The sequence below is a fragment of the Anguilla anguilla genome, chromosome 9 (assembly GCF_013347855.1).
Source record: "Anguilla anguilla isolate fAngAng1 chromosome 9, fAngAng1.pri, whole genome shotgun sequence".
In the NCBI taxonomy this organism is placed as follows: domain Eukaryota; kingdom Metazoa; phylum Chordata; class Actinopteri; order Anguilliformes; family Anguillidae; genus Anguilla; species Anguilla anguilla.
The window spans coordinates 52061839-52084058 of NC_049209.1; the positions used below are offsets into that span (position 1 = coordinate 52061839).

The 22220-nt window shown below is 40.6% G+C and overlaps 4 protein-coding genes across 9 annotated transcripts; all 4 read left to right on the plus strand.

Moving 5' to 3' along the window:
* The first annotated feature begins 1263 nt into the window (after positions 1-1263).
* On the plus strand, positions 1264-7471 carry LOC118235467 (olfactory receptor 52K2-like). 4 transcript variants are annotated; one of them, XM_035432872.1, is made up of 2 exons: positions 1264-1289; positions 5714-7471. In XM_035432872.1, the coding sequence occupies exon 2, from the start codon at positions 5733-5735 to the stop codon at positions 6687-6689; it is 957 nt and encodes a 318-aa protein (XP_035288763.1). In that variant the 5' UTR covers positions 1264-1289; positions 5714-5732; the 3' UTR covers positions 6690-7471. The 4 variants fall into 4 exon arrangements, with proteins under 4 accessions (XP_035288763.1, XP_035288761.1, XP_035288762.1 ...); XM_035432870.1 differs by lacking the exon at positions 5714-7471 and adding an exon at positions 1462-2454 and having other exon boundaries at positions 1273-1289; XM_035432871.1 differs by lacking the exon at positions 1264-1289 and adding an exon at positions 5323-5501.
* A 3631-nt stretch (positions 7472-11102) lies between these two features.
* Positions 11103-12775, plus strand: LOC118236474 (putative olfactory receptor 13C6). 2 transcript variants are annotated; one of them, XM_035434902.1, is made up of 3 exons: positions 11103-11147; positions 11359-11987; positions 12181-12775. In XM_035434902.1, the coding sequence occupies exons 2-3, from the start codon at positions 11378-11380 to the stop codon at positions 12276-12278; spliced, it is 708 nt and encodes a 235-aa protein (XP_035290793.1). In that variant the 5' UTR covers positions 11103-11147; positions 11359-11377; the 3' UTR covers positions 12279-12775. The 2 variants fall into 2 exon arrangements, with proteins under 2 accessions (XP_035290793.1, XP_035290794.1); XM_035434903.1 differs by having other exon boundaries at positions 11138-11243.
* A 2518-nt stretch (positions 12776-15293) lies between these two features.
* LOC118236365 (olfactory receptor 52K2-like) lies at positions 15294-17618 on the plus strand. Of its 2 annotated transcripts, none has more exons than XM_035434663.1 (2): positions 15294-15780; positions 15896-17618. In XM_035434663.1, exon 2 carries the CDS (start codon positions 15915-15917, stop codon positions 16869-16871), a length of 957 nt encoding a protein of 318 aa, XP_035290554.1. In that variant the 5' UTR covers positions 15294-15780; positions 15896-15914; the 3' UTR covers positions 16872-17618. The 2 variants fall into 2 exon arrangements, with proteins under 2 accessions (XP_035290554.1, XP_035290555.1); XM_035434664.1 differs by having other exon boundaries at positions 15294-15686.
* Positions 17619-19835: 2217 nt separating this feature from the next.
* LOC118236431 (olfactory receptor 52K2-like) lies at positions 19836-21955 on the plus strand. Its single transcript, XM_035434811.1, has 2 exons — positions 19836-19852; positions 20054-21955. The coding sequence occupies exon 2, from the start codon at positions 20082-20084 to the stop codon at positions 21027-21029; it is 948 nt and encodes a 315-aa protein (XP_035290702.1). The 5' UTR covers positions 19836-19852; positions 20054-20081; the 3' UTR covers positions 21030-21955.
* Positions 21956-22220: the final 265 nt, after the last annotated feature.

Below are 22220 nucleotides of genomic sequence, written 5' to 3' on the forward strand. Positions count from 1 at the left end.
AAGTAATCTAAGCTAGTATTGTAAATGGTACAAATGTCTTGCTTCATTTAAGCCATTTTTCAAGTCTCTGTGGTGTTCACATCTGGCGTTATAAAGCTTTAAATAGGGTACCCCCTATATGGGCAAGGATTGGCCAGATTTGGCATGTGCGCTAAGGGGTTAATTGTTCTCACTCCACCATAACTGAAACTACAGGCCTATTTTGCTTAAATGTTTACAAACAATACAAAGATAAACAAACCTTTTATGGTTTTAAAGTACATCTAAAACTACTTTTTAGCTCTTGAAAACTGCTATTCCTTGTATCAAGAGCTCTGTCAGAGCTAAAAGATAGATTTAGATATATATATATACATTATGTTTCAAAACTATTTTCTTGGTGGGCAGCGCCCCCATTCCCTTCCTGGCATCACATCCCCCCTCTAGCTTCAAGCTCTGGAAGGAAGCGATAATGTAGAGCCAAGAAGGAGCCCCCTGCATGCGCCCAAGGCCATCTCCAGGGTCAAACACCACGATTCCTGGCAGTGGTGGATCAGGCAGAGGCCATAGCAGGTGTATGGCCTGCAGCTGCAGCAGGCGAAGACAAGGAGCCCTCCGGTGGAGGGCCTGCTGGTGCAGGTAGCAGCGGGTGCCCCTCTGCTGGGGCCACTAGGCTGATTGGTGGGGCGGTGGTGGCTTGCAGTTGCCCCTTTTAGAAGGGCAGGAAATGCAGAGCCTCTGGCAGACCCACAGCCACAGGATACGGTGAGGCATCCTTCAGAGGGCCCACTGAAGGAATGGGCAGCAAAGCAAAACAAAAAAAAAAGATTTCAGAAGTCACCTGAGATCACCTCATTTTTCTTCTTTTTTTTAAAGTTTCATGGACCCAAGCCAAGAACAGAAATGTCACAAGAGTATTACAGCAATAATGTAGGGGGGGGGGGGCTGATTCCTCAGGTTGCATGTAACACTGCAGCAATATTTCAAAAGCAGCAGCATCTGCTTTTGAAATATTAGATTCATGGCAAATGTTGATTTGCCCCAGGCCAAGAACAGAAGTGACACAATAGCTCAGAAGAAGGCTGCACCTGTGGGCCTGATTCGCTAGGCTGCATGTGACTCTGCAGTAATATGTCAAAAGCAGCACTATCTGCTACCCGTGTTTCAGTGCATTACATCATCACTGAGTCCAGGGGCGGTCCTTTCCTGCCTCCAAAATTAGTGACAGAACAGAGAGGGGAGGGCTCATGCAGGATAAAACCTGACAGCCCATCAGGAAGAGAAGACTGCCAACCTGAAACCTGAGACAGGTATGACCTCGCCTTTACACCACTCAAAGTACAGCCATAGCATATATTTCAGCAACTCGATTTCAAGCTGAGATCTTTCAAACTACACTGTGTGAGCACTGGTAACAATGTAGATAATTCTAGCAGACCTGAGAACTAAAGATGTTATTTCGGTATTTCTTCCTGATTTCAGGGTCTGGAATCCAGCACTGATGGCAGAGATGGAAAATGTGTCGTATGTACCTTTGAAGCAGCCCATCGTGTTCACAGTAGAAGGTTTCATCATAACCAGGCAGCAGGGGTACCCCCTGTTTGTAGCCTCGCTCATCGTATACGCTGTGATGCTGCTGGGAAACATTACCGTGGTTACGGTGATAGCCACGGATGCCAAACTCCACAAGCCCATGTACGTGATGATGTGCAACCTGGCAGTGTGCGATCTGCTCGGGGGCACGACAGTCATGGCCCAGCTGATGCCACAGTTCCTGACAGGAGACAAGACCATCGGTTACGTGGCGGCAATAGTCCAGGCCTTCTGTGTTCACACGTATGGCGCGGCCGTTTCCAGTATTCTATCTGCCATGGCGTATGACCGCTACGTTGCCATCTGCCAGCCGCTGCAATACCACACCATCATGACCACTACGAGGCTGGTTTCGCTGTGTTTTGTCGCCTGGCTCATTCCAATTTGCCAGGTCATGATCCTCCTCATTATGAACGTGGGAACACCGCTGTGTGGGACGTTAATCACGCATGTCTATTGCAGCAATCGCGCTATTCTCAGGCTGGCATGCATCCCCACTCCTATCAACGACACATACGGTTTGGGTTCGGCTTATTCCCTAAGTACGAGCTGCTTCTTAGTCATTGCCTTTTCCTATGTGAATATCCTCAAAGCGTGTGTCATCAAACAGGAGAAGAACAGTTGGAGCAAGGCCACACAGACATGCGCCTCCCATCTCACCATTTATATCCTCTTTGAGATCTCTACGTTCACCATTGTCATTACTTACAGTCTGAAAGATACCAGCCTCAACGCCAGGAAGTTCAGCACCATTCTTAGTTTCATCTTGCCCCCCACAGTCAACCCAATCATCTATGGCATCGCCATGAAAGATATCCGCAAAAACATTGTGAAGCTTTTCAAATCCAATGTCTCCTCGAAATAGGGAAACCAGCATGTACTACTCAGTAATCCAAATAATATTTTTTAAATATTTAAAATGTTTAGGTTGAAGAAAGTTGTTGAATTGGTTGAAAATAAATACATTATTATTATTATTATTATTATTATTATTATTATTATTAATATTAATATTAATAATAATAATAATAATAATAATACATATATTAATCAAAATGAACGTATCTATGTCTCTAAAATATTTCCCTAGGGGACAAAGTGTCAGACGGACCATTTTAGATTATGTGTACGACTGACTCATCCAAATACCCGCTCTAATCAGTCCCAACGTCAGGGGATCCACTAGGATGAGTTAGCAGAAGTTGCTGGGGAGAGGGACGTCTGGGCTGCTCTGCTTTCCCCTTTACCACTGCGACCTTGACCTGGATTAAGCGGTTTAGAGAATGGATGGATGGTGCCGTGAAAAATGTTAGCCCCCGTCTGGATTTCCTCTATTACAGCATATTTGTAAAACTGAAAAGTTTCAGAAACAAAACTGATTTTTTCAAATGATTATAATACTTATTTAATGAAAAGTTATCGAACGCCCATATAGCCCCTGAGAAAAAGTAATTCTCCCCTTAAGTGTCACCCCCCAACTGGTTGCACCACCTTCAGCAGCAAAAATTGTAACAAAACGCGTCCTATAATTTGATCTCAGCTTTTCACATTGCTGCAGAGGAATTTTAGGTCAGTCTTCCCTACAGGACTAGTTTAATTCAGACAAACAGGTAGGTCTCAGGCCCGAGGACACTCCAAAACTTTAATTTTGCTTCTTTTCAGCCATTATTATGTGGACTTGCTTTTCTGTTGTGGATTATTGCTTTGCTAATATACCCAATTATGCTTCAGCTTCAGCGCACAGACAGATAACCAGACGTTCCCTTTAAGAATATTCTGGAACAGAGCAGAATTCATGGTTCCTCCAGTAATTGCCAGAAGTCCAGGTCCCAAGGCAGCAAAGCATCCCCACACTCCTACACTGCCATCACCTTTGACTGTTGGCATAATGTTCTCACAGTGAAATGCAGTAAATTTGCTTTACACCAGACATACTGTGACCTGTGTAGCCCAAAAAGGTCCCCTTATGACTCATCTGTCCGTAGAACATTATCCCAAACGATTTGGAGATCAACTCCATTGTTCCATTGTTACCCATTTCTCAAAATGCATTTGCTACAGAACAAGTTTCATATTAAATTGAAGGATTCTACACCTGTGTACGTATTCTTGCACACTGCAGTGCAATCAGTTATAATAGGCAGTAAAGCAAAGCAAAAATTGATTCCAGAAGTCACATGAGAAAATCACTGCAGAAGTAGCATAATAGAACAGAACAGTGGCATAATATTACAGCATTAATGCATCAGAGGAAGGCTCCACCAGTAGGTCTGAATCCCTAGGCTGCATATGACTGACGTAATATGCCAAAAGCATCAGCATCTGAAACCCGTCTTTCAATGCATCACGTCAACACTGAGTCCAGAGGCGGTCCTTTCCTGAGAGAAGTAGTCACATGACTAAAATCTGTATTCTGATTGGAGGATCCCAAAAAGTTGCCTACTGTGTTGTCCCATCGATCTAATTTCCCAGATAATGAAAAGTTGCCGCTTTTCAATAGAAAATAATCATTGTCAGCAATATTGCTGGCAATACTGCCCAAAAAAGTTGCCCGTGTATCATAGCCTTTAGGTGCGTGCCTTTTAAATGTGTAACCACTAAACATTAAGAAACAAACTAAACCGAATGAAAATTTTGATTCAATTGCAAGACTTGATTTTTTCTTTATCATTGTTCAAATCCTGTTAAACGTTTACAAGCGAATGAACGAACATCATTATAAGTGCCTAAGCATCTATATTATTGCATTTGCGAATTAACCATCATGTTGTTGGTACTACTGCCATTCACGTTTTAGACATAGGAGAGAGTTGCCATAAATGTAAGTTTTTGGATTTTGTTCATTTACTCTAGCACTAGGAAATTTTATTTCAAACAGCTTTGACATGTCAGTACTTATTAGCCATTTTAATTATATTCATAATTGAGTGAGATACAATTACAGTAAAGGCAATATGTACGTCCAATGTTACATTCATACCACCTATTTGGTATGATTGTAACAGAGGTGCGGAATAATAACAATACATGTAAACACCCCATACGTGCTTAAACAGGTTTTTTATTGGGCAGTTTTTTATTTTTAATAAATGTAAAAAATTTTAAAATCTGTTTTCGCTTTGTAATTATGGGGTATATCACCATTTCCACTGGTTGGATTTTGCCGTGGTGTGGTACCACGACAAAATCCTTGCCGTCACACCATACATTTAAAATAAAATTTTAAAAAAATAATAAAATAAAAAATATATATAAAATAAAAAATATGTATATATAGCCTATATATTAAATTCTTAAATTTAAAATGTTAAACTTTCTAAATATTTCTGCGTAAATGCGCTTTCAAAACCATTTGTGATGCCTGGGCACCTTCCAAACTAGCTGTGCATAATACCACACGTGTTGTTTACGACGTTGTCGCCCTTTTTAGTACAGTCTGGCTTAACTGACAATTCATTCATTCAGTAGGTGAGAGTATAAGCTTTCTAATGGTGTATAACATGTCTAATTTTGCTTTCGGAATAGCGTTTTTATAGGTCAGCGTAACCAAAAATGTTCTTATCATCGCATTCACTTACACATTCACTCTGTGGTAGTAGAGCATAATTGGGTATATTAGCAAAGCAATAATTTTTTTTTTTTAAAGTTTCATGGACCCAAGCCAAGAACAGAAATGTCACAAGAGTATTACAGCAATAATATATCTTGTGGGGGGGGGGGGGGGGGTGCCTGATGTAACACTGCAGTAATATTTCAAAAGCAGCAGTATCTGCTACGCGTCTTCCAGTGCATTGCATCATCACTGAGTCCAGAGGCGGTCCTCTCCTGCCTCCAAAATTAGTCACACGACAGAGAGGGGAGGGCCCATGCAGGATAAAGCCAGAAAGCCCACCAGGAAGAGAGGACTGCCAACCTGAAACCTGAGCCAGGTATGACCTCACCTTTACACCACTCAAAGTACAGCCATAGAATGTGTTTCAGGTACTTTGTTTTGAGTTGAGAGCAGATACTAGACATTACTGTGTGAGCACTGGTAACAATGCAGATCATTCTACTGGACCAGAGAACTAAAGATGTTATATTATTACTGCAATAATTACGGGATTTCTCTGATCACTCGTGAATTTCTTCCTGCTTTCAGGGTCTGGTCTCAGGCACTGATGGCAGAGATGGAAAATGTGTCGTATGTACCTTTGAAGCAGCCCATCGTGTTCACAGTGGAAGGCTTCATCATAACCAGGCAGCAGGGGTACGCCCTGTTTGTGGTCTCCCTCATCGTGTACGCCGTGATGCTGCTGGGAAACATCACCGTGGTTACAGTGATAGCCACGGATGTCAAACTCCACAAGCCCATGTACGTGATGATGTGCAACCTGGCAGCATGCGATCTGCTCGGGGGCACGACAGTCATGACCCAGCTGATGTCACAGTTCCTGACAGGAAACAAGACCATCGGCTACGTGGCGGCAATAGTCCAGGTCTTCTGTGTTCACACGTATGGCTCGGCCGTCGGCACTATTCTATCAGCCATGGCGTATGACCGCTACATTGCCATCTGCCAGCCGCTGCACTACCACACCATCATGACCACTACGAGGCTGGTTTTGCTGTGTTTTGTCGCCTGGCTCATTCCAATTTGCCAGGTCATGATCGTCGTCATTCTGACCATTGGAACACCATTGTGTGGGACGTTAATCATGCATGTCTATTGCGGCAACCACGCTATTCTCAGGCTGGCATGCGTCCCCACCACCATCAACGGCATATACGAAGTTTGTTCGGTTTATTCCATACGTACAGGCTGCTTCTTAGTCATTGCCTTTTCCTATGTGAAGATCCTCCAAACATGTGTCATCAAACAGGAGAAAAACAGTCGGAGCAAGGCCACACAGACGTGCACCTCCCATCTCACCATTTATATCCTCTTTGAGATCTCCTTGGTCATCATTAGCGTGACCTACCCGTTGCAAGATATCAGCCCCAACACCAGGAAGTTCTGGTCCATTTTTACTTTCATCGTGCCCCCCACAGTCAACCCAATCATCTATGGCATCGCCATGAAAGATATACGCAAAAAAATTGTGAACCTTTCCAAATCCAGTGTCTCCCCGAACTAGTGAAACCAGCGTGTCCTACCCAGTAATCCAAAGAACATTTTTTTATTTTATTTTAATGTTTAGGTTGAAGAAAGTTGTTAAATTGGGGGGGAACCATGTCTCTAAAACATTTTTCCAGAGGAGAAAGTGTTACACAGATCTTTTTAGCTGTAAAGTTGTGGTTCAGAGGCTGGCAAAAACAACTATCGTTGTGCAAATATTGCTACAGCATTGTTATTCTCCACACCCTTCCACAACTTCACTGCATTGTAAAAAGTCAAAATAAAATTTGGTGCCAGCTGGGCAGAGGACACTTGAGGTGAAGTCCAACACTGGATTTCCTTTGCTGATGAGGATGAACATTTCTGGCACAATTTAAATCATCTTCCATCTTTTTCCCCATGCACCTTTTGCTTTATAAAAAAGAACATCTATCCTTCATTTTAAAAACCAACAAGAAGCATTTTACTTTTAAAAATAAAGCATGATAATTGTAATCCAGTTTTTACTTCTGTTGTCCTTTGTCATTTTTTGTCAGTTTGATAAAAACAGAATATTACAGAATCACAATCAAAACTATTCAACACAACAGATTATATGCAAGACTGCATCCATATACCTGCTCTAATTGCCCATTATTGAAATTGTTTCAGCGATCTCACTGTATAACAAAAGAACAGGGTTTCTCATCCTGTAGACCAGAAAGTACCAGATAAAAAGGCTTAAGACTCTATAGACTTCAGTGTTACGTCCCCTGCCTCTGCTTGCCTGGGTAGTGCAGGTGGAGGTAGTTGCTTAATTACTTAATTGCCTGATTGCTTCCACCTGCCTGTGGCCCAATATAAGCCCAGTAGTATGAGGCAGGGGAAATTTTTTCTTTTGGGGCTTGTGATTTGTGTGGAGAGCATTGGTTTTGTGAACTTTGTGTGTTTTTGTTTGTAATTTAGATTAATAAATGTCTGGGTTTGTTTTTAGATCTGTCTTGTTTTTGATGCATCTGGACTTTGTTTGTTGCGGCCAGTCGAGCCAGCCGTAACAAAATGGGCCTTGCCGCCGCCGCCGCTTCTTTTTTTAACCCTAGAAGATAATCATGCAAATTTAGAAGTCTTGGATGAAAAATATATGAAAATGGAACAATTAACATTTTATTATAATACTGCCCTGCTAACATTATATTCAAATGTTCAAAACATTATGGTACAGCAACTAAAACTATGATGGAAACATCTTAACTGAAATGTTAATAATATGAATGTCCATCAGGCAGTTATGTATCATGCAGGAAAAATGAATGTCCTGCTTCAACAAACACAAGTGCTTCTGAGGACTTTCTCTGTAAAAAAAAAAAAAAAAAAAAAAAAAAGTTCCATGCGTACACACATTTCATGCTTCTGCATTGGATGCAGTCAATAGGGCATGCTTGTCCTCAGTAACTTGATCAAGATCACCAAGGTTTCTGCGACCATGAAGGACAAGTCATGTTCTGCTATGAATGAGCAAATACGCCCAGTTCCTGTGGTTTGTTACACCACCGTCTAAACAGTTTTCCATCAGCTCCCTGTTTATCAATACAAGCCCATCTCCATTTTGTTTTTACCTTTTCATCAATAAGGCTTGTCCCCGGTTAAACTATTGAGGCTTGCATAATCTCTCATCCTATAATACCTGTTTAAATTCTAAGATAAATACAACTCAAATTCCAAAAAAGTTGGGATGGTAAATGAAATACAAATAAAAACAGAAAGCAGTAATTTGTAATTTTACTTTGACTGCAATTCAAACAAAAACAGTATAAAGGTAAGGTATTTCATGTTTTACCTAATAAACTTCATTGTTTTTTGAAGATATACGTTTATTATGAAATGTATGCCTGCAACACGTTCCAAAACAGTTTGGACAGGGGCAATTTAGGACTAATAATGATGTGACAAGTTGAAATAACAAGGTGATGTTAAACAGGTGGGGCAATCATGTTACAGTATATAAGGAGCCTCCAAGAAATGCCTAGTCCTTCAAGAGCAAGGATGGGTTGAGACTCGCCAATTTGCCAACAGATGTGTCAGCGAATAAAACAACACTTTGAGAACAACGTTCCCCAAAGACAAATTGGTAGGATTTTGGGCATTTCACCCTCTACAGTGCACAATATAATTAAAAGATTCTAGGAATCCGGTCAAATCTCGGTGCGTAAAGGGCAAGGCCGAAAACCACTTCTGAATGCGCGTGATCTCCGATCCCTAAGACGCCACTGTCTTAAAAGTCGTCATGCGTCTGTAATGGATATTATGACATGGGCTCAAGAATACTTCGGTAAACTTTTGTCAGTCAACACCATAATAAATAAATAAATTACATATATATATATATATATATATGTATAAACTGTATGTATACAGTATATATATATATATATATATATATAAACTGTGTATGTATACTGTATATATATATATATATATACATATACATATACATACATATATATATATATATATATATATATATATATAGGAATAAATTGTTTAAGAACTATGCAAACAATAAGGTCCCTGGTTGTTCAGCGAATCATATCAGCATAGTTAATATTTCGTATTTAGTCAAGGTCTAATACAGGAAAAATAGCAAATTATAGTTTTACCTTTATTAACACAAAACACAGGTAGAATTTTCAATGTTCCTCTCTGTATTACATTGTCTGTAATACTGAGAACAATATTCTCTGTAATACTAAGACAAAAACATCTGATTTCAGAAAAAGCATACATGTATTAATTTCGATATCACAGCGCTTATGCCCCGATCTTGTTAAAATGAACATTCATGGCAAATGTTGATTTGCCCCAGGCCAAGAACAGAAGTGACACAATATCTCAGAAGAAGGCTGCACCTGTGGGCCTGATTCCCTAGGCTGCATGTGACTCTGCAGTAATATGTCAAAAGCAGCAGTATCTGAAACCTGTCACATCTAGCCTACATTTTAAAAACTATTAAGAAGCACTTTACTTTTTAAAATGAAGCACAATAATTGCAATCCATCTTTTGCTTCTGTCGTACTTATGAAAACAAATCAAAACTGAATATTACAGAATATCAATAAAAACCATTCAACACTACAGATTATGTGTACAACTGACTCATCCAAATACCTGCTCTAATCAGCCCCAATGTCAGGGGATCCACTAGGATGAGTTAGCAGAAGTTGCTGGGGAGAGGGACGTCTGGGCTGCTCTGCTTGCCCCTTTACCACTGCGACCTTGACCTGGATTAAGCGGTTTAGAGAATGGATGGATGGTACCGTGAAAAATGTTAGCCCCCGTCTGGATTTCCTCTATTATAGCATATTCGTAAAACTGAAAAGTTTCAGAAACAAAACTGATTTTTTCAAATGATTATAATATTTATTTAATGAAAAGTTATCGAACGCCCATATAGCCCCTGAGAAAAAGTAATTCTCCCCTTAAGTGTCACCCCCCAACTGGTTGCACCACCTTCAGCAGCAAAAATTGTAACAAAACGCGTCCTACAATTTGATCTCAGCTTTTCACATTGCTGCAGAGGAATTTTAGGTCAGTCTTCCCTACAGGACTAGTTTAATTCAGACAAACAGGTAGGTCTCAGGCCCGAGGACACTCCAAAACTTTAATTTAGCTTCTTTTCAGCCATTATTATGTGGACTTGCTTTTCTGTTGTGGATTATTGCTTTGCTAATATACCCAATTATGCTTCAGCTTCAGCGCACAGACAGATAACCAGACGTTCCCTTTAAGAATATTCTGGAACAGAGCAGAATTCATGGTTCCTCCAGTAATTGCCAGAAGTCCAGGTCCCAAGGCAGCAAAGCATCCCCACACTCCTACACTGCCATCACCTTTGACTGTTGGCATAATGTTCTCACAGTGAAATGCAGTAAATTTGCTTTACACCAGACATACTGTGACCTGTGTAGCCCAAAAAGGTCCCCTTATGACTCATCTGTCCGTAGAACATTATCCCAAACGATTTGGAGATCAACTCCATTGTTCCATTGTTACCCATTTCTCAAAATGCATTTGCTACAGAACAAGTTTCATATTAAATTGAAGGATTCTACACCTGTGTACGTATTCTTGCACACTGCAGTGCAATCAGTTATAATAGGCAGTAAAGCAAAGCAAAAAGCGATTCCAGAAGTCACATGAGAAAATCACTGCAGAAGTAGCATAATAGAACAGAACAGTGGCATAATATTACAGCATTAATGCATCAGAGGAAGGCTCCACCAGTAGGTCTGAATCCCTAGGCTGCATATGACTGACGTAATATGCCAAAAGCGTCAGCATCTGAAACCCGTCTTTCAGTGCATCACGTCAACACTGAGTCCAGAGGCGGTCCTTTCCTGCCTCCAAAATTAGTGACAGGACAGAGAAAGGAGGGCTCATGCAGGATAAAACCTGACAGCCCATCAGGAAGAAAGAACTGCCAACCTGAAACCTGAGACAGGTATGACCTCGCCTTTACAACAGTCAAGGTACAGCCAAAAAATATATATTACAGGTACTTTGTTTCAAGTTGACGGCAGCTACTAGACAATACTGTGTGAGTACTAGTAACAGTACAGATCATTCAAGCAGACCTGAGAACTAAAGATGCTATGTTAATACAACTATAATTAGATTTCTCTGATCACTCCCGAATTTCTTCCTGATTTCAGGGTCTGGACTCCGGCACTGATGGCAGAGAAAAGAAATGTGTCGTATGTACCTTTGAAGCAGCCCATCGTGTTCACAGTGGACGGCTTCATCATAACCAGGCAGCAGGGGTACCCCCTGTTTGTGGCCTCCCTCATCGTGTACGCCGTGATGCTGCTGGGAAACATCACCGTGGTTGCAGTGATCGCCGTGGATGCCAAACTCCACAAGCCCATGTACATGATGATGTGCAACCTGGCAGTGTGCGATCTGCTCGGGGGCACGACAGTCATGGCCCAGCTGATGTCACAGTTCCTGACAGGGAACAAGACCATCGGCTATGTGGCGGCAATAGTCCAGGTCTTCTGTGTTCACACGTATGGCTCAGTCGTTACCACTATTCTATCTGCCATGGCGTATGACCGCTACATTGCCATCTGCCAGCCACTGCACTACCATGCCATCATGACCACTACGAGGCTGGTTTCGCTGTGTTTTGTCGCCTGGCTCATTCCAATTTGCCTGGTGATGATCCTCCTCATTCTGACCGTGGGAACACCACTGTGTGGGACGTTAATCATGCATGTCTACTGCAGCAATAGTGCTATTCTCAAGCTGGCATGCGTCCCCACCCCCATCAACGACATATACGGTATGTGTACAATTTATTCCGTAACTTTGGGTTGCTTCTTAGTCATTGCCTTTTCCTATGTGAAGATCTTCAAAACGTGCATCATCAAACAGGAGAAAAACAGTCGGAGCAAGGCCATACAAACGTGTGCCTCCCATCTCACCATTTATTTCCTCTTTGAGATCTCTGGCTTAACCATTTTTATGACTTACAGTCTGCAAGATATCAGCCCCAACACCAGGAAGTTCTGCTCCATTCTTCTTTTCATTGTGCCCCCCACAGTCAACCCAATCATCTACGGCATTGCCATGAAAGACATACGCACAAGCATTGTGAATCTTTTCAAATCCAATATTTCCTCAAAATAGGTAAATCAGCATGTACTACCCAGTAATCCAAATAATATTTTTAAAATGTTTAAAATGTTTAGGTGGAAGAAAGTTGTTAAATTGGTAAAAATAAACAAATAAATAAAATTTTAAGAAGAACTGTCTCTAAAACATATCCCTAGTAGACAAAGTGTCAGACGGACCATTTTAGCTGTAAAGTTGTGGTTCAGGGGCTGGCAAAACTATCTATTGTGCAAATATTGCTACAACATTGTTATTCTCCACACCCTTTCACAATTTCACCTCATCGTTTTTCCCCCATGAACCTTTTGCATTATAAAAAGCAAATCTAGCCTACATTTTAAAAACCAATAAGAAGCACTTTACTTTTTAAAATAAAGCACAGCAATTGTAATCAAGTTTTTGCTTCTGTTGTCCTTATAAAAACAAATAAAAACAGAATATTACAATAAAAACATTTAGCACTACTGATTTTGTGTAAGACTGCATCCATATACATGTACCTGATTTATTTGCCCATTCTTGCTATCATTTCAGTGTTCTCACTATATATCAAGACAACTGGGTTTTTCATCCTGAAGCAAATCCCAGAAGCAAAGCTCCAACATTTAGTATAAAGCCTTCTGAGAAAAATAGAGGTTGTTATAGCAGAAATGGATGGACCAACTCCAAATTAATGTCCATAATTTTGGATGGGATGTTGGATGTCAGGTGCCCACACACATTTGGCCATATAGTGTACTACGACTTTCACTACTGCAGAATGCTGGGACATACCTGGCCAAAAAGTCAGCAAAAGAAAGAGAAACGAGTCAACTGAAAAGCAACAGGAACAATATTATGCTGTTTTCACACGTGTGAGCTAACAGATAGTAAACAGCTCCAATGAAGTTCCAGACTCATAAAATAAAGTCAAGTAATTTACTGTTTGATAATTTCTTGTAAAAATGCACAGAAATAAGAGAAATTAAGTTTGGTAAAAACTTGTATTGTTTGTGTCTTTGTTCATATGCATAGGCTTACAACAATATATCGGAATCAGCATATTATTGACATACATAGTATATTAACATATAGTAGTATTCATAAAGATTAGCAGTGGCTGGGAGATCATAGGATAGGTACATCGTATAATTGATTACTTAAAAGCAAAACGGATTATAAAGCAGATAACAATTTTGTTACATTTAACAATAAAATTACTAATCATACTACTAGTGACAAAAAGGTGACAAATTTGTGACAAATTAAAAGAAAAACCAGCATAAAGAGCTTTAGTAAGGTGTTGGGCCACCAGAACAGCTTCCCTACGCATGGGCATAGATTCTATAAGTCCCTGGAACTCTACTGGAGGGACGGAACACTATTCTTTCAAAAGATATTCCCTCATTTGCTGTTTTAATGATGGTAGTGGACAGCGCTGTCTAACACGTCGGTCCAAAATCTCCCATAGGAGTTCAATTGCAAATGCTATAACGTATAATTCATTTTCGTACTCATCAAACCATTCAGTGACACTTCGTGCCCAGTGGTTCGGAGCATTGTCCTCCTGGGAGAGAACGCTCCGCAATTACAGGATATTTCGCAATTACATGGCCTATTTCTCGTTTCAAATGTATACAGAAACATATTTTGGTGGACCATTTAGGTGGAATATGAGAGAGTTTATGAACAGGTTGCCATGTTTCTCCGGTGGTTTGAAAAGCATTGGGCCAAAACCAGTCTAGACAATGAGTTGCCAGCAGTATTTCATCGTATTAAAAAGTGAAGGGACGAATTTGAGGGCTTCTTTCGATTTTGAATTGTTGTTACGTCCCCTTTCCTTTTCAATGTCCAATTTCGCAATAGATGGCAACGTTGAATCACGGTTCTAGTTACTTCACTTAGGGATGCCAACCATCCCACAAAATACGGAATCGTCCCTTATTTGGACAGTAGAATAGGCGTTCCGTATTTAACTCATGGCTACGGGACACGTTTTCATCCGTATCTTTGTGAGCGATTCCGTTTGTAGTAACCGCTGTTTTGAATACAATTCAATAGTTAGCTAGCTAGCTAGCCGGCATAATAAGCATGCTGTGAGATCATTCTGACCTAAAACCCAGAATTTTAATATTGGCTAGGTGACAAGTGACGGCAAACAAAAAAAAAAGCTAACTGGCATTCAAACCCGGTTTCAGAGTGTTTTGGAAAAACGCGATGTCTACACTGCTAGACCGAAACATTTTAAAAAAGCAAGACAGAGCTAGGGAGATTAATTTTATTGAGTTATGGTTTAATGTAGTTTTCTTAAATAATGTAACGACTAAAATGACCAAAATTGGTACTAATTGTATGGTATAAAACAAGAAGGAACAATTTTTTCTTGATATAATCATTGGTTTCATAGAAGTAAGGACCAGAGGTTTTTGCTTAACAACGGTGCTAATAGTAGAACTGCCATTATTTTCCAATAGCGGGACAGCCCGTCGTGGTTTATTCCTTACATATAATACAGTGGTAAGAATATATGGTAGCAGGTGTACAGTAATGATAAACTGTAATGTAGACAGGTTGTGAACTAATGTATAGCCTATGCATAATGACAACTGATAAGGACAGGTAGCCTAAGTACAGGATGTAAAAAGCTACCTAACGTTAGCACCCACTGGCGCCAAACCTTGTTTTTCTTCATTTATTTAAGAATTGTAACTTAATTAGAATGACAGTTGAATAATTTTTTTGGACTCAGATCTATTCAAACAGCAAGGGACACGGCACTGCGGCACGTTGAAAAGAAGAGAGCCTCAGCCAGCGCAGCAGGGGCTTGGCCCCGGAAACAGTATTATCGGAAGGTCCATACCTCACGGCTTAACAAGTGGATAACTGCAACCCAACGCTTCCTATAATTTGATCTCAGATTTTAAAAATCTGAGATCAAATTATAGAATATTAGAATATTAATATTAGAATATTAGTTTCATATTAAATTGAAGGATTCTACACCTGTGTACGTATTCTTGCACACTGCAGTGCAATCTGTTATAATAGGCAGTAAAGCAAAGCAAAAAGTGACTCCAGAAGTCACATGACAAAATCACTGCAGAAGTAGCATAATAGAACAGAACAGTGGCATAATATTACAGCATTAATGCATCAGAGGAAGGCTCCACCAGTAGGTCTGAATCCCTAGGCTGCATATGACTGACATAATATGCCAAAAGCGTCAGCATCTGAAACCCGTCTTTCAGTGCATCACGTCATCACTGAGTCCAGAGGCGGTCCGTTCCTGCCTCCAAAATTAGTGACAGGACAGAGGGGAGGGCCCGTGCAGGATAAAGCCTAACAGCCCATTCGGAAGAGAGGATTGCCAACCTGAAACCTGAGACAGGTATGACCTCGCCTTTACAACACTCAAAGTACAGCCATAGAATATATTCCAGGTACTTTGTTTCAAGTTGACGGCAGCTACTAGACAATACTGTGTGAGTACTAGTAACAGTACAGATCATTCAAGCAGACCTGAGAACTAAAGATGCTATGTTAATACAACTATAATTAGATTTCTCTGATCACTCCCGAATTTCTTCCTGATTTCAGGGTCTGGACTCCGGCACTGATGGCAGAGAAAAGAAATTTGTCGTATGTACCTTTGAAGCAGCCCATCGTGTTCACAGTGGAAGGCTTCATCATAACCAGGCAGCAGGGATACCCCCTGTTTGTGGCCTCCCTCATCGTGTACGCCGTGATGCTGCTGGGAAACATCACCGTGGTTGCAGTGATCGCCGTGGATGCCAAACTCCACAAGCCCATGTACATGATGATGTGCAACCTGGCAGCATGCGATCTTCTCGGGGGCACGACAGTCATGGCCCAGATGTTGCCACACTTCCTGACAGGGGCCAAGACCATCGGCTACGTGGCGGCAATAGTCCAGGCCTTCTGTGTGCACACGTATGGCTCAGCCGTTACCACTATTCTATCTGCCATGGCGTATGACCGCTACGTGGCCATATGCCAGCCGCTGCACTACCACGCCATCATGACCACTAGAAGGCTGGTTTCACTGTGTTTTGTCGCCTGGCTCATTCCAATTTGCCTGATTACGATCCTCTTCATTCTGACCGTGGGAACACCATTGTGTGGGACGTTAATCCTGCATGTCTATTGCAGCTATAGTGCTATTCACAAGCTGGCATGCGTCCCCAACCCCATTAAGGACATATACGGTATGTGTACAATTTATTCCATAAGTACGGGCAGCTTCTTAGTCATTGCCTTTTCCTATGTGAAGATCTTCAAAACGTGCATCATCAAACAGGAGAAAAACAGTCGGAGCAAGGCCATACAGACGTGCGCCTCCCATCTCACCATTTATGTCCTTTTTGAGATCTCTACGTTCACCATTTTCGTTACTTACAATCTGCAAGATATCAGCCCCAACGCCAGGAAGTTCTGCACCATTCTTTGTTTCATCTTGCCTCCCACAGTCAACCCAATCATCTATGGCATCGCCATGAAAGATATTCGCAAAAACATTGTGAAGCTTTTCAAATCCAACGTCTCCCCAAAATAGGGAAACTAGCGTGTACTACCAAGTAATCCAAATACTATTTTTAAAATGTTTAAAAGGTTTAGGTTGAAGAAAGTTGCTAAATTGGGGGGAACATGAAACTACATCTCTAAAGCATTTTCCCAGAGGAAGTGTCAGACAAACAATTTTAGCTGTAAAGTTGTGGTTCAGGGGCTGGCAAAAACAACTATCATTGTGCAAACTTTGCTACAACACTGGTATTCTCCACACCCTTCCACAATTTCACCTCATCATTTTTCCCCCATGAACCTTTTGCATTATAAAAAGCACATCTAGCCTACATTTTAAAAACCAATAAGAAGCACTTTCCACTATCCCAGAGGAAGTGTCAGACAAACAATTTTAGCTGTAAAGTTGTGGTTCAGGGGCTGGCAAAAACAACTATCATTGTGCTTCACTCCATCACTGTAAAAACTCCAAATAAAGTTTTTTGCCAGATGGGGAGAGGATACTTGAGGTGAAGTCCTACACTGGTTTTTTTTTTTTTTTTTGCAGTGCTGAGGACGATCATTCTGGGCACAATTTGAATCATCTTCCATCATTTCCCCCCATGCACCTTTTGCATTATAAAAAGCATACCTCTTCTTCACTTTTTAACATAAAGCACAATCATTGTAATCCATTTTTTACTTCTATTGTCTTTTGTCATATTTGGTCAGTGTGATGAAAACATAATATTACAGAATCACAATAAAAACATTCAACAGTACAGATTATGTGTATGACTGCATCCATATACCTGCTCTAATTGTTCATTCTTGCTATTATTTTAGCATTCTCGCTGTACATCAAAGGAACCGTGTTTCGCAACCTGTAGACCAAAAATGACCAGATAAACAGGTTTAAGAATCTATACATTTGAAGAACGAATTTAAGCATGCATTTTCTTTTTAACCCTAGAAGATAATCATACAAATTTAGAAGTCTCAGATGAAAAAGATATGAAAATGGAACAATAAACATTTTTTTATAATACGACCCTGATAATATTATATTCAAATGTTCAAAACATTATGGTACAGTAACTTAGACTATGATGGAAATATTGTAACTGAAATGTTAATAAAATATGAATGTCCAACTCAAAGTAGGCAGTAATGCATCATACAGGAAAAATGCATGTCCTGCTTCAACAACCACAAGTGCTTCTGAGAACGTTCTCTGTAAAAAAAATTCCATACGTACACACATATCATGCTTGTGCATTGGATGCAGTCAATAGAACATGCTTGTCCTCAGTAACTAGATTAAATTCATCAAAACTTTTGCAACCATGAAAGACAAGTAATGTTCTGTTATAAATTAGTAAATACACCCAGTTCCTGTAGTTTTTTACACCACCATTTAAACAATTTTCCATCAGTTCCCTTTTTATCAACATAAGACCATCTCCATTTTGTTTTTACCTTTTTATAAATTATGCATGCCCCCGGTTGAACTATTGAGGTCTCAATACTCTTTCATCGAATAATACCAGTTTAAATGCTAAGATAAATATATAATTTATTATCAGAAGCCATCGAAATGAAAACATGGACCAGAGTTGTATGAAATGTGTGATGATCTAACATACACTATATGACCAAAAGTATCTGGACACCCCTTGGTCTGGGGCTGCTTTTCATGGTTTTGCCTATGTCCATTGGTTCCAGTGAAGTCAAATCATAATGCTACAGCATACAATCACATTTTAGACAATTCTGTACTTCCCCAACAGCTCGGGGAAGGCTCTTTCGTGTTTCAGCATGACAATGCCCCAGGCACACAGCACGGTCCATATAGACATTGTTTGGTCAAGAATGGTGTGGAAGAACTTGATTGGCCTACACAGACCCCTCAATCCTATCCAACACCCTTGGGATCAATTAGAAAGCCAACTGCGAGCCAGGCCTAATCACCCAATGCTCAACCTCAGTAATGCTCTTCTGGCTGAATGGAAGCAAATCCCGGCAGCAAAGCTCCAACATCTACTATAAAGCCTTCCAAGAAGAGTAGAGGTTGTTATAGCAGAAATGGATGGACCAACTCCAAATTAATGTCCATAATTTTATATGGCATGTTGGATGTCAGGTGTCCACATACATTTGGCCATATAGTGTACTACGACTTTCACTACTGCAGAATGCTGGGACATACCTGGCCAAAAAGTCAGCAAAAGAAAGACAAACAAGTCAACTGAAAAGCAACAGGCCCAATCTAATGCTGTTTTCAGACTTGTGAACTAACAGATAGCGAACAACTCCATTGAAGTTCCAGACTCGTAAAATGAAGTCAAGAAATTTACAATTTCGATAATTTCCTGTAAAATTGTACACAAATATGAGAAATGATGTTTGATGTTATCACTGCAAATGCAGCATTTGCTTTTAACGCCAGACATACTGTGAACCGTATTGCCCAAAAAGGTCGCCTTATGACTCATCTGTCCATAGAACATAATCCCAAAATATTTGGGGATCAAATCTATGGTTCCATTGTTACCCTTTTCTCAAAAGGCATTTGCTACAGAACAAGATTAATATTAAATTAAAGGATTCTACACCTGTGTATGTATTATTGCACACTGCAGTGCAATCAGTTAGAATAGGCAGTAAAGAAAAACAAAAAGTGATTCCAGAAGTCAATTGAGGGAATCACTGCAAAGTTTTTTCTTGTTAAATGTGAACATTCATGGCAAATGTTGATTGGTCCCAAGCCAAGAACAGAAGTGGCACAATATTACAGCATTAATGCATCTCAGAGGAAGGCTGCACCTGTGGATATGATTCACTAGGCTGCAGTAATATGTCAAAAGCAGCAGTATCTGCTACCCGTGTTTCAGTGCATTACATCATCACTGAGTCCAGGGGCGGTCCTTTCCTGCCTCCAAAATTAGTGACAGGACAGAGAAGGGAGGGCTCATGCAGGATAAAACCTGACAGCCCATCAGGAAGAGAAGACTGCCAACCTGAAACCTGAGACAGGTATGACCTCGCCTTTACACCACTATGTACAGCCATAGAATGTGTTTCAGGTACTTTGTTTCAAGTTGACAGCAGCTACTAGACAATACTGTGTGAGCACTGGAACAGTACAGATCATTCGAGCAAACCTGAGAACTAAAGATGTTATTACAGCTAAAATCGGATTTCGCTGATCACTTGTGAATTTATTTCTGATTTCAGGGTCTGGTCTCGGGCACTGACAGCTGAGATGGAAAATGTGTCGTATGTACCTTTGAAGCAGCCCATCGTTTTCACAGTGGAAGGCTTCATCATAACCAGGCAGCAGGGGTACCCCCTGTTTGTAGCCTGTCTCATCGTATACGCCATGATGCTGCTGGGAAACATCACCGTGGTTGCAGTGATCGCCGTGGATGCCAAACTCCACAAGCCCATGTACATGATGATGTGCAACCTGGCAGCATGTGATCTGCTCGGGGGCACGACGGTCATGGCCCAGCTGATGCCACACTTCTTAACAGGGGACAACACCATAGGCTACGTGGCGGCAATAGTCCAGGCCTTCTGTGTACACACATACAGCTTGGCCGTCACCACCATTCTGACGGCCATGGCATACGACCGCTATGTGGCCATCTGCCAGCCACTGCACTACCACACCATCATGACCACCACAAGGCTGGTTTCACTGTGTTTTGTCGCCTGGCTCATTCCAATTTTCCTGATCATGATCATCTTCATTCTGAACGTGGGAACACCACTGTGTGGGACGTTAATCATGCATGTCTACTGCAGTAATCGCGCTATTCTCAGTCTGGCATGCGTCCCCACCCCCATCAACGACATATACAGTATGTGTACGGTTTATTCCGTAAGTACGAGCAGCTTCTTAGTCATTGCCTTATCCTATGTGAAGATCCTCCACACGTGCCTCATCAAAAAAGACAAAAACAGTCAGAGCAAGGCCATACAGACGTGCACCTCCCATCTCACCATTTATATCATCTTCGAGATCTCTTTGCTCATCATTCCCATGACCTACAGGCTGGAAGAAATTAGCCCCAACGCCAAGAAGTTCTGCGCTCTTCTTACTTTCATCATGCCCCCCACAGTCAACCCAATCATCTATGGTATCTCCATGAAAGATATTCGCACAAATATTGTGAAGCTTTTCAAATACAATGTCTTGCCGAAGTAGGGAAACCAGCATGTACCTCCCAGTTATCCAAATAACATTTTTAATTTTTTTTTAGTAAAAATTTTTTTTTTTTTTTAGGTTGAAAAAATTAGGTAAAATGTTATATTTTAATCACATCTAGTTCTATGTAACTAAAACATTTTCCTAGAGGAAAAACTTTCAGACTGACCTTTTTAGCTGTAAGTTGTGGTTCAGGGGCTGGCAAAAACAACTCTCATTGTGCAAACTTTGCTACAACATTGTTATTCTCCACACCCTTCCACAATTTTATTCCATCATTGTAAAAAGTCAAAATAAAGCTTTTTCCCAGCTGGGCAGAGGATACTTGAGGTGAAGTTTACAATGGTTTTTCTTTGCAGGGTTGAGGATTATCATTTCTGGCACCATTTGAATCATCTTCCATCTTTTCCCCCACGCATCTTTTGCTTTATAAAAAGCACATCTTGCTTCCATTTATTAAGCCTAAAACTATTAAGAAGCACTTTACTTCTTAAAATTAAGCACAATTGCAATCCAGCTTTTACTTCTGTAACAATAAAAACCATTCAACACTATAGATTACGTGTAAAACTGCATCCATATACCTGCTCTAATTGCCCATTCATGCTATTGTTTCAGCGATCTCGCTGTATATCAGATAAACAGATTTTAAGTTTGAGGACCAAATGTAAGCATTCTGTGTTTTTTGTTGTTGTTGTTTTTTAAATCCTACAAAGTACCTAATCATGTAAATTTAGCAGCTTCTGACAACATTAATGAAAAATATTTGAAAATGGAACAACAATGAACATTTGATTACAATGTTAGCAGGGTGGTGGGTACAGCAACTTAAACTATGATGGAAATATCATAACTGAAATAATAAAATATGAATGTCCAATAGGCAGTTATGCATCATACATGAAAAATGCATGTCCTGCTTCAACAAACACGTGTGAGAAATTTCTCTGTAAAAACACTGCAGTCTCCTGAGCCTCGTGCCACTTCTACCTCCTGGCAATTATGGGGGGTGGTCAAGGCAAGAAACTTTAACATTTGCATCTTACAATGCAACTGGTTTTGCTACTTGCTTCGGGAGCTGCGATTGGTTTTGCTACTAACTCAGCCACTTGCATTGTGGAATGCGATTGGCTTTTCTACTTACTCAGATACTTGCGTTGTGCAATACAATTGGTTTTGCAACAACGGTCA